Below are 17,456 nucleotides of genomic sequence, written 5' to 3' on the forward strand. Positions count from 1 at the left end.
AAATAGTTCCATGAGCCAACAATATACTACTTCTTTCAAGTTTACTTTGCAAGTGTACGTTTTCTCAACTCATTAAAACGTGTGGTAATTCAACAAAGTCTTGTTTGCTGCATTGTAATCATTAATTGTATGTAATTAAGAAGAATGTAATAAATTATTTCAATATATGCAAAAAATTAAATACAACTATAATTTGGTATCTCGAAAGTATATAATATAATGCTTTTGATTGTGAACTGTGATATATGAAAAATATAGTCAAGTTAAATAAAACATTAAACTATGCAATAAGATTTAATGTATTTTTTGTACTGGAAAATGCAATGTTATAAGGAAACGAAACATAAATATCAACATATGAAACTGTGGAAACATTTCTCTATTTAATGGACATAGTATAATATATCATAGTGCAGCATATCGTCTTAGACCACATGATTTTATTATGGCCATTTGGTAAACTTACAATCCTACTCCATTTAAGTTTAGAACTATAAACTACAAGGCACATAGAAGCGAAAACATTCATTTCCCTACATCCTGATAAATAGTTACTTGAGCAAGGCAATACACTTGCCAGTGTTTATTTTCAAACAACTTTGAACGTCCTAGAAACATTATTTTTTGTAACAGACATAATATAATATTAATTACTGAATATAGATGGAAACATTGAAATAACAAGGGGCATTACTGACATTATAATACACAATCAATCATCTTGACATGAATTAAATGTGAAGCTTTCTTCCACAATCGCTAGAATGTGTTCTTGCGACTATAAATTAAATTAGGGTAACTTTATTATATTTAATATAGAACTTTTAAGACATTAAAATGTACGTTTTAAGTTAAATATAAAAATTACACTATAAGGGATACATAATAAGTTATCACATATTATAATAACTGAACGGAATGAAAGCCAAAAACGAACTTCAGATTCTCCTAAAGTGTAAAATGTTTTCTAATCATTTAGGAATAGGCACTCATAAAAGGTTGCAAACTTTGAAGAGGGCGCTACTATAAAAACTGTAAGAGAGCTATATTATACATTGCTAGGAAATAAATTTAGAAAATATTAAATTCTAAAGTATATTAACTAGCTACCCTATTATTGTGGACGGCTTATAAGGGCTGTCCTATAAAATATATGTTAATCATAATTTTATTTATGTAGGTTACTGGTTATATTTTCAATCAGTCATTTAATACATCATAATTTTGGTTAAGATGGAAACACAGGCCAGGTGTTATTATTTTTAATATGTGGGAGTAAAAACAATTAGGAAACAGGAGTTATTTCAATAGTGAGAATTTTAAACACGTTTGAAAACTGAAAGAAGCAGCATTTTTCTGGCATTTGCCATCGTTCAGTGATACAAAAACAATCAACAATATTGTTTCGAAATATGCAATGTGATCTTTTATTCAGGTGAATAACTAACCTAGCGCACAACAGTCTGGGTTAAAATGTACAATCATCCATCGCCTTCGTGAAATTCCTAAATTATCTGAATCTTAACGTTTTAGTGTGATACTCGATATAACTTATACTACAGTAATGCTTTATGTGAGACTATATTTTAGATCTCAAAACATCGATGGGAAATGTCCGAAAAATCATGATACCTTCACAAAAAAGTATTTGATATAATTTTAATTGTATGTGTAAATGAGTTTCAGATATGGTAATTGAAGCTTAATCTTAGATTTCCTTAACTTACTTTTCGGTTGCGATTACATTTAAGTGTTTATAAGATATGAAACAATTATTGGCTTAGCGTTAGCGAAGATTTTCACTAGTTAGGTTGTAAAAATTTCATTTCTGCCTGTCTATCCACAAGATGTCTCAAAAAGGAACTATACACTTGATTCTGCATGAAGCTTTATTTGTATATGAGGAAAACTGAGTTACGTTATGTTGCATGTAACTCCATGCATGTGGCTGAGCGTTAGTGAATATTGTAGCATTGGTCTTAACGGTAATTGTGTTGGCAACGAGAAAATAGCTTAATAAATATATTTATTAACAAACTTAGTATCCTCTTGAGAGATTTAAAAATGTTATATATTATCACATTTAGATTATTCATCCAGTTAAAATAAAAGTAATAGAAATAATATGGAAATTCCATATTACAAATCGGCAACCAAATTTAGGACAATCTTTCGTTGTTGTACCCGTTGTACCCTCACCCAATTATTTGTTATTTAAGCACAGCTATGAGACTAAATTAATTGTAGAAATACACACTAAGAAAAATTTTATTCGTAGAATTTAACTTATGTATGAAACTATACAACTATGAGCTGATAATGCTTGGCCAACTGTGAACTTTGTCTGAAGGTCATTGAAACCTATCAATTAGTAAGGTGATACTATTTATTTTTTGTCTGCTTGGAGCAAGTAAAACGTTTGATTTCTTTACGATGTCTGTCTGTCTACTTGTCCATTCGTCCAAAGGACATCTCGAGAATAAAATGAGGTATAGACTTGAAATGTTGCATGCAACCGTAGCGAAGCCTGTTGTTACGCGATACATGGTGAGTCGTACTCATACCTTGTTATTACTATTGTCTTTCTTTTGAGTTAGATGGATGCAGTTACAGTTCCTTGAGTATAAATACTAAATTCTAAACGAGTTTTGGGTTTTATCTCTTATAACATGCAAATATTAAAAAAGATTCGCAACTTATTTTTATCGATTCCAATACCAATTTCCCCACACGGATTGGTAGTATATATTAAAAAGGGAACAAACTAAAATAAGAGAAATGATATAATAAAATACAAACCTTGAAATTAGTTTCAGTACTTGCATTAAAAGGTTTTGGCTCCGAAACAATTCTGCCATTGTAGCCTGTACTGTTAACAATATCGATTTTGAAGTAGTAACTCCAATAGTTCTTAATTATGCACGATTCTATAAAATATTCATAAAAAAATGTTTAATTATCAACATTCTCATTCATCGTTTTATGCACGTACCCGTCTGCAAGTATAGGCAGGAATGGATTATTTCATAACGTAATTTAAACGGTTTAGTGACAGGTCCCGATGGAAATATGAATCAATTGTATTGTTTTTCTAACAGAACTTCGGGTGAAAATACAACAAAACTTGGTCTAGACGTTACAAGAAAGTTTGCAAGAGTTAGTTGTCTGTTGATATAATATAAGGGAGCTTGTAGTGCAGACAAAGGCGGCCCTTGACCTGCTGCCATTGTGGAGTCAGTGCCGTGGGCTCAAGCTCACAATTAGCGCATTGTCCACGGGGTAATGGAGTAGTGCGTAGTCCTCCTACACACACACGTAGTCCTCCTTATCTTATCCGACACCATGTAACATGTCCTGCGCCATGTTATCTAACCTGCTACAATAGCCTACTCACAAATTAACGTCGTATTGAGATATACTTTTTAATTCATACATGATCCTTAATAAGTGAATACTATTGGCAGTACGGTACTACATTTTTAAAGATCCGCATACAATTTAATAAGAAAAAACAATGAAAAATGAGGTTGTTTCTTACACTTAAAAATTCTCTATTAGAAGAAACTAAAGATCTATGGAATGTTTGGCTTCTGTACTGGCTGTCTCCTAAAATATGAAAAATTGTTTAAGATAATATTTTTAAACCTTGTGTCTGAAATATCAGTAATGTCTTATTCTGCATTTAAATAATTAAACATAATGATCTCTAAGAAAGTTCTTTTATTCAACTCCTATCTCACATTAGGCTCATATTTTCACCACCGGTCCACATTAAGCGAGCACTACGTATTCCCAATATAGACCACCGTACCAGTCACATTTGTCGCGCACTACCATGAAAAAACATTTAAACAGTAATTTATTAGCCGAAATAAATGTATCGAAAATTGGTGATTGCTGTATGACAAAAGTGTCAATAAAGCCGCAGGTTCACTTTTTCGTTGTTATTTTATTCAATATCAAAATTAGTGCTTTTTATATATCATTAGATCACATAATGTGCACTGCCCTGAATCAGTATGAGTCTTTTGAAGGTTTAGTATGGTGTGACTGAGACATTGTTCTCTCTGATCCCGGGGGGTTCGTATGATGTGTTTAATATTAATTGTAATTTTTATTAGTGTTTTATATTAGTAGAGATTAATTATAAACCTAGTGATTAAAAATGATCAATAAAACACGTTTAATTGAATTTCAAACTAAAGTGAGATTTGGGGGCATTACATTATCGTATTAAACAATTGAGTTTAAAATTTAAAAATCACTAAGAACTTCACGGAAATTTCAATTCGCAAGGATAGAAATTTTCACATGTCCTCAATGTTTGTAAAATGATATCATTCTTCGATTTTAGGTTACATAAATTATGAATATACTTGTGATCCCATGTGTTTGTATTAAAAAATCAGCCATTACCTGAAAGCAGTCATAAGAATCATGTAAATGATCATATCGTTTTTCCATAAGCACATACACTATTAGTAATTAACGTAAATGGACAATAAAACGAAAGTCGCATTGTAAAAATATATAAACTATGACATTACTATGACAGCAATAGCAAATTAATACAACCTCCAGTTTAATTCAACCTTACGATAATAAATCCTTTATGAACTATAATACTTTGTTTGATTATAAATTACCAAATTGTTGACTAATTATAATGTTTTGTTGCAGGTGTCGGCGGCCCAGTGTGACAGCAACGCGCACTTAAACCAATCACTAACTAACCATCCCTTGTAAATAACGTTGTGTATAGTGTAAATACTGTGTATAAATAACCCAAAATAAACCAAGTGCGGGGTGATGGGGGGCGACACGGAAGAGACTAGGGCGACATAATGTTCCCGGTGAGGTTGCCGGGGGCGCTGCCGCCGCAGGTGCAGGCCCACCAGAGGCAGCTGGCGGCCCAGCGGCAGGCGGCGGCGGCGGCAGCGGCGGGGGCGGCAGCGGGCTCGGGGGCGGCGGTGGCGGGCCCCTCGGGTGGACCGGCCGGCAGTAAACCCCAAGTAAAGGTACAAGTCCGACCTTTCACTCGCGAATCGCTAGACAAGCATGAGAGCAAGACCGTGCAACTGGTGAGGGACTACGGGTTCCAGCCGAGACGTAAACTCAGTGTAGAGGACGGCTCTGTGCTCCCCTGCAAGTTTGAGCCGTTTCCCGCCCGTCTCTACGGCAGGCCGCTTGAGGAAATCGACAACTTCATCTATGACGAGGTAACTGTTCATCAAACCTTTACTGTATCATTGTCAGTATGTAAATTATCATAACTATATCTGTACTATAAATTAGTATATAACTGCTTTCAAATTAGACTTTACACAACGCTATGCAGTATAATAAATGAAGTAAAATAACAACGTGGAATTGCGATAATCAGTTCATAAAAAACTCATAATACACTAGTGTATTATACATAATGGTACGAACATTTTATTTATGGTAAATACCAGCTGTTATTACTGCCAATAAAAAAATACCTTAGTGAAATAAAAAAAAATCAACACTTGAAAGAACAGCTGATTATTGATTCAGGTGGCAGTACTACTACATTGTCTAAACATTTGCGGAAAATTTGTTTTATTTTAAATATATATTTGTTGAAGCACTTCATGCTAAAAAGATACCGCAAAGTCACAATAAATGATTTAGTTTCAAAACTTAAAAAAGAGTTTATTGTTAATGTTAACATTTTACAGAGTACCCATTTAAAAAATTATTACAGTATATAATTATTTCGTTACAAGATTAAAAAAATAATATATTTTTCTTTGAAAAAAAAAAGTAATAAACATTTGATGTAAATAAATATTTGTGTTTGCTAACTGTCCTTCCAGATATGTAAAACGTGTACTTATAAAACTGTTAAACCATTTTGTTTCAAGCAGCGTAAACATGACAGCTGTACAAGTATTAATTATGTATATCTTAGACCAAAAATTAATGAAAACATTTTTCTACATTATTATGATATAAACTCAAAAGCGATGACAAACACAAACTTCCAAATAAGACCGTAAGAGTAAACGTCATTAATTTAACGCATTGAAATATAAATTCCAAGAGAACTCACAACGTCTTAACTGTTGGATTGAATGTGAATATTGATTCAAGGTATCTCATTAGTTTTGTCCTGTAACGTTTCTTGACATCTTGTGTCACATCAAAGCGTATCACATATCTGTATGAGGTAAAACCCCTATAATATAAAATGGAACCTAAAATTAACATTTTCTGTTCGTTGTTTATTTTAGATTATTTTACCAAATGCAAATTATATTTTTTACACTAAATTTATTTAAATAATTTTATACTTCAATAATTTTAATATATTTATCAGTTCACACGTATGTTTGCACTATAACTATATATATATATATATATATATATATATATAAATATTTAATTACAATTTCATTTCAATATATATAAATATTTAATTACAATTTCATTTCAATAAGCATTGAATCACAAAAAGTACTTGCTCCGCCGGGACTCTAACCCAGATTTTTTTAATTGTCGGGTGAGTGTGCTACCACAACACCACAGTGAGTAGAGCAACTAATAAACATTACATTAATTCATTTTAAATTGAAACAGAAATATAATAAACAAAATAAAAAGATATATTTTAGGGTTTAGAGCAAGTGTATGCTGAATTTGACCATATACGTGACGTAAAAAACGTATAAATACAAGCAAACAAAGTAATTTTACATTCATTCATTATTTCTTAAAAGAGATTGACGAATTTTAGCCTTTTTACATACACAACTCGTGAAATAGACTAGGGCTATTTGGTAATACTAAAAAAACGAGGAAGTTAATACGTCTGCAAGTTTTATACCCACAAATATTGTTTAGGGAGGCTCTAGAACACACTTGGGGACAATATCTGAAGCAGTTTTGGTGTGGAGTCAAATATAACCGTATGAGCTGGCAGCATGCCAAAAGAGAGCATAGAACTCCACTCAACCTAATATAGTACAAGAGCAACCACTTACATCTTTTACATACTTCATTTACTGTAAATGAATCCCTTTTCTTTTACCTAAAGAACGCGCAAGGAATCCTATTTGGTCATTGTCTGAAAAGGATTGGTTCAACCTAGTTCTATTTATACAAGACTGAATAAACTTCTATTCATAGAGAGAGGTTGGGAAATTTGGTTTTTAGTTTATTTATCTTATTTAATTATTAAATTTATCAATTTATCTTTCAAGGAAAACACAACTTTGATATTTCTGTACTATCTGCGCCTCCAATTTAAAGTTCTTAAGGGAAAACTTATATTTTCACTATTCAAACTATGTACCTTACTATGATATTAACTAATCAAATTAAAATAAATTAAAGAATATGTTTTTTAAATTACTTATGTGTGACGAATATATAAGGTTTTGAGATATTCATACTCTTATCATAATTATTTATAGGCATTAAGGTACTAAATAGACATCATACAGAAAATATCCAAATGAGTATGATACACATCGATGTTTTAATAATTTTAAATAGTGTTTTTAAAAACTTTTGTATTTTGTAGCTCTCTCGGTTTGAAAATTGGTCTAGGACATGATATACAAGTACAACACATACGATGTTGTCTAAAGCTATTAGTTAATTATATAATTAATAACGCCATATTGTAATTCGGAGGGATTGATTTAATCTTTAGATAAAATTAAATGTTTTAAATTAATCGTGAAGAGAATCAATCCAAGACACTCACTAAATACTACGAATATAACTTTATTTTCGAAGCAAAATAGCTCACCGTGACACAAGGAAGACTGTACCAGTTTGTTGCAGCGTTGTTATTGGAAACATGCCTCGTTGTTGTTGAATAATACATCATGCTCCCATACATGTTTTATAGACGAGGTAGTACTATCCCACTGGTCCAGAGATGCGGAAGTACGACTAACAGAGGTGATTGCAACCCGTCTGAAACTGAATCGAGCAGTGAGTTAAAACAAAGGTCACGTGTTGTGCCGTGATTCTAAGAAGAACTAAAAAAGCAAGATCTAGTTTTTTTCTGGAAATGGAAAAAAATAAATACTTTTACCAAGTTATGGATGTGATCATAAACCAATACACGTCAGTATATCATTTAGAAAACGCCCAGATGTAAGTTTTAACTTTACTCTATCATGTATATGAGCTATTCACAATTTTAAGATGGTAGCTCAACGAAGCTTTTTTATTAACGCCTTAATAGTTGTACGATTTGTTTTACATTTTGATTCTTATAAGGGAGAAGTTATTCTTGAGCCTATATTAGCATAAGCCAAACTGCAGGAGGATAAATGTGTATTACTCGTAAATTCTGGTACACGTGTTGGGTGAGTTTTGAAAACTTTAAATAAATATGCGTGTTTATATAATAAACTAAATCAAACAGTTCACACTGTTTCGGATCTTTTAACTAAGCTCTCCACAGTGAGACCGAAATAATTTCAGATTTTAATTATGTTAGTAATGTTTCGACTCGGTTGTGAGAAAACTTCATGAAATCAGAGTACAGTCATGACAGCAGAATTGTAAGTCAACAAGACAACATTTTAAATACATTTTCTTCAGACGTTTGTATTGCCTTTGAGAATGACAGCAATTGAATTTTAATTTTACTGAGTAAGTTTGAATTTTATATTTTATCTATAAAAAAAAACTATCTAGGCGAAAACATAAGAAGATTTCATCTTACCTTGTAATGCGAGGTCTTTCTGAAATTCTGATAAAGTAGATTAAGGGATCAACTTTTTTATAGTTTTTGACCTAGTAAATTGAATTCAATAGGTTCCTTAACTGTAAGGTAATTAGGTTTTGATAAAACCCGTCTCAAATGCAAAAAATGGAATGCTAAACACATTTTTTTCATCTTCGAGCAATAATAACTTTGTAATTTCACGAAGAAACAGATCAAAAATTGTAATAAAACTTGTACAAAATATTATTATGAACAAAACGTCCTAAATAAAGTACACAGAAAGGGAATAGATGTTTGATTAAATTAATGTTTATTCATAACAGTACAACAAGCCTTTTACATTTGACAATAACTTTATTAATTACCTATTAAAATATTAAATCTCTACCAGTCAAGTTATATTTTTAAATGAAACAATATTTGATAGAGTAGATTGATTTTAGAAGTGCATTCAGGTACTGTCAATATACTGTACTGCTTGATTTAGTATGACTTAACAATACAGGATGAATTTTGCGGGTATTTTTATTTTTTTAGTTGAAAATATAATAAGAAGCTGTACAACAAATTATATGATTGTGATTGTACAATCGAAATGATTTAGAGAGCTAACAAATGAGTTACAGTCCATGTAAGTATGGTTTCGTCCATAGTAATTATTAAATTATTATAAATAAGGCGATATGGTATTTATTTATGATGTACGTGAAGGTAGTACTATGGCCGCTGTTGAAGAATACAGCCATCGTTACCCATACTACAAAATTCAAAATGCTAGAACAATTAGTGATAAATTACTTAAGTAACGGGAAATAGGATCACTTCCTAGCGCAAAGTTTCAGTATGACCGCTCTTGTCAACATGACGTTATTGTAGAGGAAAAAATTGTTACTGCTGTTGAACATAGTCCAGATATAAGTACAAGACATACTTCTAAACGGTTCAGGGTTATGCAAAGTAAAGCGTGGAGATCACTCAATAATAACGAGCTCTATACCTACCATAAACAAAAAAATCCAGAATTTACATTTACATTTGGTTAAACACTCATCATCGACTCTTTAAGTATTTTTTTTTACCGGTGAGTCACAGTTTACTCGTGATAGTATCAACAATATACGAAACTATTCGTGGGCAGAAGTCAACCCTTATGCAACTGTTGAGCGTAACTTCAAACAGCATTTTAGCATTAACGTATGGTGTGGTATTTTATTCATGATGAGCTGATTGGAACGTTTATTTTTCAAGAGCGCTTAACAGGCCAGACATACTTTCTGTTTCTTAAAGAAAAATTACCGATATTACTTGAAGATGTTCCTCTTGCATCGTGATGTCAGCTGTACTTCCAACATCATGGCGATTCGCCACATTTTTCAAATACTGTTTTCACTTACTTTCATCAAAAGTTTCCAAATAAATGGATGGGTCGTGGAGGTTCTATACACTGGCCACCAAGGCAACCAAAGTCATACCGTTGGAATTTTGCATATAGGGATAGATGAAGGAGAAAGTTTACGAGGTCAAAGTTAATTCTTGTGAGGCGCTACTTAGGCGTATTAATAAAGCTTTTAACCAGTTAAAGAGAGTCCTGTTTAAATACGGAAAACAACAACAGTCATCCGAGCAGAAAAATGCATTGAAATCGGCGTAGGCACTTGTAAACATTTACTGTAATTGTAGTTGAATAGGTTTAGATTTATGTTGTTTGGATAATTTTACTTCGTACTGTTATTATTAAAAAATAATTTAACCAAACATCTATTCACTTTATATATACTTTATTTACATATTTTTGTTCAGAATAACATTTTATAAAAGTGTTCTATAATGTTTATCTATTTTGTGGTGAAATAACTAAGTTATTATTCCCAAAAGATGAGAAAATGTGTTTACACTTTTAGTTTTTGAATTTGAAACACTTTATTTTGTAACTTATATTTTGTTTTCTCAAAAACTACTTAACTTACAGTTATGGGATATTATTATATTATTCAATTTATTGGGTCAAAATTCACAAGAAACGATGGAAGTTGCCCTTAATCTATCTTATCGGAATTTCAAGAAGACCTCGTTTTACTTGGTGAGATGAAATCCGTGAAGTCTTTCACCAGCTGTAACTCGCTAACGAGGAATTTCCGGACCCATGTTTATATAACATTTTTCATCATTTTTACATATAGAATGATCTCTCACAGTTTCTGCATAGCTTTGTGAATCACTCTGTGTAATCAATCAAAATCAAGGCCGATGGTGGTAGTGAAATCTCTTCTCTCAACTCTGGAATTAATATTGTGGCTGAGCGAAGGCATCAGAAAATAAGACGGGTCAGAAAAGTTCTTGTCTGCGTATTAGGATGTATTGTATGTCCGGGGGTCATATCTGCAAATTTTCTAGAGAACGGTTTACGTGCAGCGTAGAGATTTAGAATAAAAGTTGCTCTATTAATGTATCGTAAAATACAGCCGGAAACTGGAATGTTTCACTCTAACCCTTTTACCGGAAGTAGATCAAATGTAAGGGAATAGACGCTTTTTTCGACAGAATTAGTATTTTGAGATATAAGTAAGTATATATTTTCTTGAATGAGGAAACAAAGCAAACTTACCTATGGTACAGGAAATACGAGTGTCATTCACTCGAACCAGTAGTTTTCTAACACGCTTATAACTAGATATAATCTGTACACAGGGGCGGATCGCATACCTTTGTGTAGTGTATTGAAGGCAAAATAAGCGTTCTTTCCGTTTATGACAGTAGTGGAGATATTTATGTCCTCTGAGCCCGTTCTTCCAGGTTAATAAAATGTCTGTAAAACAGAAAAAAGAAGACCTTTTAGGACGACACCGAATCATCCTTCTTCGACACCTCACGTTGCCCAAAATCATGGACCTAAGACATTAAATGGTTGTTTAAAGTTAAACATAGTTGTGAGCCCAAACAGCAAGTGCATATAGGTCACATGCACAATAATGATCAGCATCTCGGTGGTGAGAACAGAAACTGCCTCTTGCTCAGAGTCACAAATCCGGGGCCAGAAGTTAGTGGAGGTGAGATAATAGCAGCGATAAATGAATGGATGAGCGTTGTATTCCTCACTTTAACAGTTCAACCTGGCGTCGAGCCATTATACTTGCAGTCTTCCTTCCTGTTTGGTTTAACACCAGGATATAGGTAGATTTATTTTACTCGGATATATTCCTCTCACTAGTGTAGGCAAATGGCGAAAGAAACGTTTTCATTGTGCATCATCACACATCAGTGGTAAGCTAACAACTTTTATTATTATAGTTGCTTTAGCTTGAAGTAGGTATATTACATTCAGAAGGTAATATGAGTTATGTTATCAGTATAATCGCATTCCACATTAGCTTACTCGTATAGGCTAGTAAACTACTTGTGAAATTACAAAAAAACCTTGCGTCATACAAATTAAATTAAATTTGTAGATATTTATCTTTTATTCTTTCTACTAAGCAGACAAGTTGTTGTGTACATGGCAACACCACATACAACACTAACAAGAACTGGAGGACAGTCCACTACGCGTCTAATCGAGGCTCTCTGTTCTCGTTTATTTCCCCTCTTTTCGCAAGTAATAAAATGTTTGTCGTATACTCGTAAGTCTGCATAGTAAAACTCTTGAGGTCCGGAACAACATTTTTGTTACTACCAAATAAACTATTAATGTCAAAAACAAAACAAATCACTTTTTTTAATCAAGTCGCCGTAATTTTAGCTTCATAAACCTTATATTTGAGAGAAAATGATCTGTAAGTGAGTAATATGTGGCTAAATCGTACTACTATTATTTATAAAACTACTTACCCTTCAATTTCAAATGACGGAAATTGGTTAAAAATAAATCATGGAAATAAGTAGTTTAATTTGTTACACCGCAAGTGCGAACATTGTTAACATTTCAAATACTGCCATTAGATTTTTACGCGATACTTTTGGCCATAAATAATATTGTTATCTTGGGAGTATTCATAAACAAACCAATGTTTAATATTCGTCAAATGAAGAAAGTTACTCATTCATCAATGTTTTATCATAATACTTTGGCTCTTATTGTAAAGATACTTGAACAATGAGAGATTAAACTTTCCAGATGGCGATTTGGAAAGGGCAGAAGTCTTACGAGGTCCTTCAAGGGCATTAAGTTCATTGACAATAATATAGCACTACGCCACACCACTTGTCACGTAACAGGGCTGTATGAGGTTGCAAGTAAAGTTTCAAGTTTATAGATAAGTTCATTAAGCATCATATGTTACTATGTCACATGTTAAAATGTCATATGATTGTACTCAGTTTACTTACAGATTTATTTATTCTAAGATTTTCTCGTTGCCATCATGGTTACCATTAGAATAATGTAAAAATATGGCTTAATGTTTAGCTACATTCTATGGAGTGGCATGAACCCATAAAACTTGGGATTGATTATGTAGAAATAAGATAAATAACAGACCGGCATAAATAATGCTTCATGCCAAAAATGCTATGAGCCAGTTCGTTCTTGACATATCGTGGGGAAAGACATATAGACAGACAATATACAGAAGTAGAGTTTTTAGCCTCTCGAATGACAGGTTTTGCTGAAGCTCAGCCAATAAGCATGTGACAACAAATATTCCAAACTTTTTGTTTAACTTAATTTGAATATGGTTTAACAAAGATATATAGAATTTAAAATTTCACTGTTGTGTATATGACAAGTAGATATGAAATGTTTTAATTTTCCAATGGCTATGTCGTCATCATTAGATTCAGTCATCGATTTAGCAAAGAGAATCAATAATCTCGAGAATTTATATTGCACATGAAACAGGAGAAGATTTTATTAGTCTCATATAAACTCATTGAAGCAGTGAGGCAGAAGAACATTCCCTGTGGGATACTACCCCTTCCGTATCTTAACTTCAATGTGCTGATCTTCAGCTCTCTCGATCTCGTTTGTAAAAAACATCGTCATGTTTAAACATCCTTGTGTATATATGTGTCATAATGTTTAACGTAACACTGAAAAGTATCATAAATATTTCCATATTTTCTTTTATAATATTTGCGTTGTGCTGGTGAAAGAATTTCATGTAGTAATTTTGTATTAGAGTTGAATTTATTTTATTTTATACCCCGACAAGAGTTTAATTGTTCATAGTTTCATTATTTAAACTCAAATAATATATTGTTAAGGGTCTAATTCCCAGGAAGGCTTACCTTTGGCTGGTTTATATCTGCTAGTTGATTCTACATTAGGTACAAGAAAGTCCTCACACCAAGGAACCCCTGATAATTCAGGAACGGCACATCAATAACAGAAATTTATTATTGAGATATTTGAGTAAAGGGATTGATCGATAGGTATAGTGTACTAAAGAGGATGATTGTTGGAATGAGTAGTGTTGGACCATACTCCCAGCCTGCTTAGACTGGAAGAGGCTTTAAATAAGCTACCCTCCAAGGTCTCATTTCTCATTTATGTGTCTCATTTCTTCCAAGGTCACATAACTGATACACTGCTCTTCTCAAGTAACATTAGATCTCAACAGGAGGTGACCCGTACACGTAACCTTATACAGCTTGTTATTCCGAAAGTAGAGCAAATGACCTTTTTTAAAAGCTAAGTGCAACGAGTGTTTCTCAGTTTGTTATAGTGAACGCAATGTTGAATGAAGAATGATTTTTTGGTTGGTTCGTTTCCAATGATCTAGTTATTGAGATAACCGATCACTGAGACTGAATCAATCTATCAATACAACATTACGATCTTTGATCCTGCGACGCACACGATCGGATGGTGCAGACTCTGGCCATCTTGTGAGTTTGGTGTTTTTGGTCTATATGGTCCTTGTATATTTGGAGGATAGCGAATAAGACTTTTGATAATGGTTCGGCTTAAGTACAAAACACATGGTAACCAAAATAGTTAATATGTCCATCTGCTCCATATGTGGAACTTGGTGGTTTGAGGACTGAAGTTTGTTTACCACATCTGGCAATATCATTCTTATCTTAGTTGACTCTAATTCCATTGTATTTTCATAAATAGGTTACATAATATACGGGGTTGTTTCAGATAACTCAATTTATTTTCCACTCTAGAAGTATTCTAATAATATCGCTTGTTATACATTTACAGCTTGTTTTACATTTATACAATTTCGAGTCACTTGAGGTCGATGACGTGAGGGTCAACTTAAGAGGTCTATAACATGTTCATGTGACATACGAGTAATAAGGTTGTTATAATTTTATTTTTATGGTGTAGCCTAATGTTATATATTTTTCATTTTTAACAGCACTATTACTTAAAAGAGATGAAGTACAACATGAAACGGTATCTTAATGAGCATCTTTTCATAATGACATTAAATTTGTGCTAATATCTTAAGCTTGCTGGCTTAAAAAAAATACAGTTCTTTTTAGTTTTCATTGTAGTATCGATTTCAGTGAACGTGAAAGTAATAAAATGACGTGTCACGTAACGCAACTGTCGTTTCGAATTTTGAACCTTAAGGGACCTTCGTATTATAGGAATACCACAAAAGATAGCGTTTATATGTACATAATAAAGTGTTATTTTTTATGAAATAAAAAATAAAGTATACAACATTTTGGTGGAGTAGGTATACGTGTATGTGACAAATTCATAAGTTTTTAGGGAAATATAGTCCAAACCTAGTTGCAAACCCAGTTTTTACTGACTTACCAACGCATAGAATCGGTGAACGATTTTACGCTACGATAATTTTACAAACTTAACGAATTCCCATCAATGGATGTGATATAGTTTGTTCGTATTCTTAAATGATGTTGAAGGGGATGAAGATTAGGACTTAGAGTATATGGCTAACAGCCAACAACCCGCCGCTCGAACAGCGGAAATACGTCCTGGAGACCAAAACGCTGCAACGCGGAGATTTGTTGTCCTATAGTGATAGAGGACTTCCTGGTTTGCATTTATAATGAGCAAAGAGCCCAACTCATTCTTATTCATGTGGGCTTAGAGCCACTTACAGACGACTTAAGGTATTCTTTGCCATTCTGAAAATACGTGACTGTTTTGATCAAACTTAAAACGTTTTGCCGTTAAAGTAATCTTATTATAGGTTTTTATTTAGTGTTGGTTTTACTTAATCAACGAAAAATCATCGAAACAAATCATTCCTTTATATTTCAATTTATATTATAATTATTTTATGGAAGAAAAATAGTGCATTTACAAGTAATCAATGTGAGTATAATTATTATGCATAAAAAATGAAATAAATAATTTATTTAACATTTACAGATGTAGTTTCTTCATAGGAAAATCTAATTAAAATGGAGATTCCAATAACAGATATAATTAAATGCTCAAGAAAGTTGCTTACCGTTTTTTCATTTATTTAATAACTTGTTTTTCTTTACGAATAATGTTTGACTTGATTAAGGTACTAAATAAATAAATTTTAAATTGGTCTTTTGCATTTAAATTGTAAGAAGACAAAAGTGTAATTAGATTTATTATATATAAATAGACAGTATTATAATCAGATATTCATTGATATCAATACGGTACTAAAAATCACATTATATCTGAATTTCATAAATATATTCATACCCATAAATACAGAATCAGTTATTTATTTATATATAAGAAATAGGTTATAAAAAGATTAAATTTCATAGATAATGTTACTATTTATGTAATATTGTTTAGAAACGCCTGTGTATTAATGTATTCAAACGGCAAATAGGAGAAGTGAAAACACTTCAAGACTAAGAGGGTTCAGCAAGCTTTGTTAGTTTTACTTTTCAAACTTTCGGCGAACGAACAAAAGCTAGTTTTGTTTAGCTTTGAACTGTGTTCTCGTTCGGTCTTTTACTCTACACTTGGTTAAGTCTCTGTTTACTTTGTCGTGTCTATAAACAGGATTACTTTGATCGGAGAGCCTTGTAGATCGTTTCTTACATCCGAGACAACCTAATCTACACGGTAAATAAAAAGTGGATTACTGAAGTTTCCAGCAAGAGTTTCGTTGTAATATTGTTAAGGTCCTGAAATAGTGATATTGGAAATGACAATTCAATAAACATATCGACTATTATTATCAGTTTTAACTGTTGATTCTTAGTACGGAGGAATTGTCTAACAATCACCGTGGTTATTACAAGCTACAAGAATTAAAATAGGTGGTTTTGGACAGGTGTGTGTTTAAAGTTTAACAGGCCACGGACAGATACAACATTTTAATATACCAGCAAAGTAGTTCACTTGTAAGGAGTATAAAGGTAGTAGAGCTTAAAAACTCAATACAGTAAGAATGCTGTATAGCATTTTAGGCACAAATATTTGGCAATATTCCATAAAGTTAATAAAATTAACTTAGTATCCTGTACGTATGTGTACAGAATATAACATCCCACTAATATTATAAATGCAAAAAATTTTGATGTTTGGATATTTGGATGTTTGGAGGTTTGTCCTCGAATCACGCTGAAACTGCTATACAGATTGTGCTGAAGGCATCGAAGAACTTCAACAAATTATCATGGAATGTGGGAGTGAAATACTAATCTTATAAAAACTGTTTCACTTTACAACTTCAGGATTTCAAACTTCTGTTCTTTAAACTTAAATCTAAATTGGATCAGGAGGTTGGAATAGCTTTGAGTGACTATCGATTATCTCTAGACGGTTTATTATGTCATAGAAAAAGAATACATAGATATATTGTCCAGTTTTTCAACAGAA

At 32.4% G+C, this 17,456-nt stretch overlaps 1 protein-coding gene across 1 annotated transcript in view; it reads left to right on the forward strand.

The window, feature by feature from the left end:
• Positions 1-17,456, forward strand: part of LOC124354746 (sodium channel protein 60E-like) — a 748,213-nt gene that overhangs the window by 150,649 nt on the left and 580,108 nt on the right. Inside the window, exon 2 of the mRNA XM_046805417.1 lies at positions 4,681-5,219. Within this exon, the coding sequence (XP_046661373.1) occupies positions 4,845-5,219 (375 nt within the window). The 5' untranslated portion in view covers positions 4,681-4,844. The remainder of the gene's footprint in view (positions 1-4,680; positions 5,220-17,456) is intronic.

This window comes from Homalodisca vitripennis, chromosome 2 (assembly GCF_021130785.1).
Source record: "Homalodisca vitripennis isolate AUS2020 chromosome 2, UT_GWSS_2.1, whole genome shotgun sequence".
NCBI lineage: Eukaryota > Metazoa > Arthropoda > Insecta > Hemiptera > Cicadellidae > Homalodisca > Homalodisca vitripennis.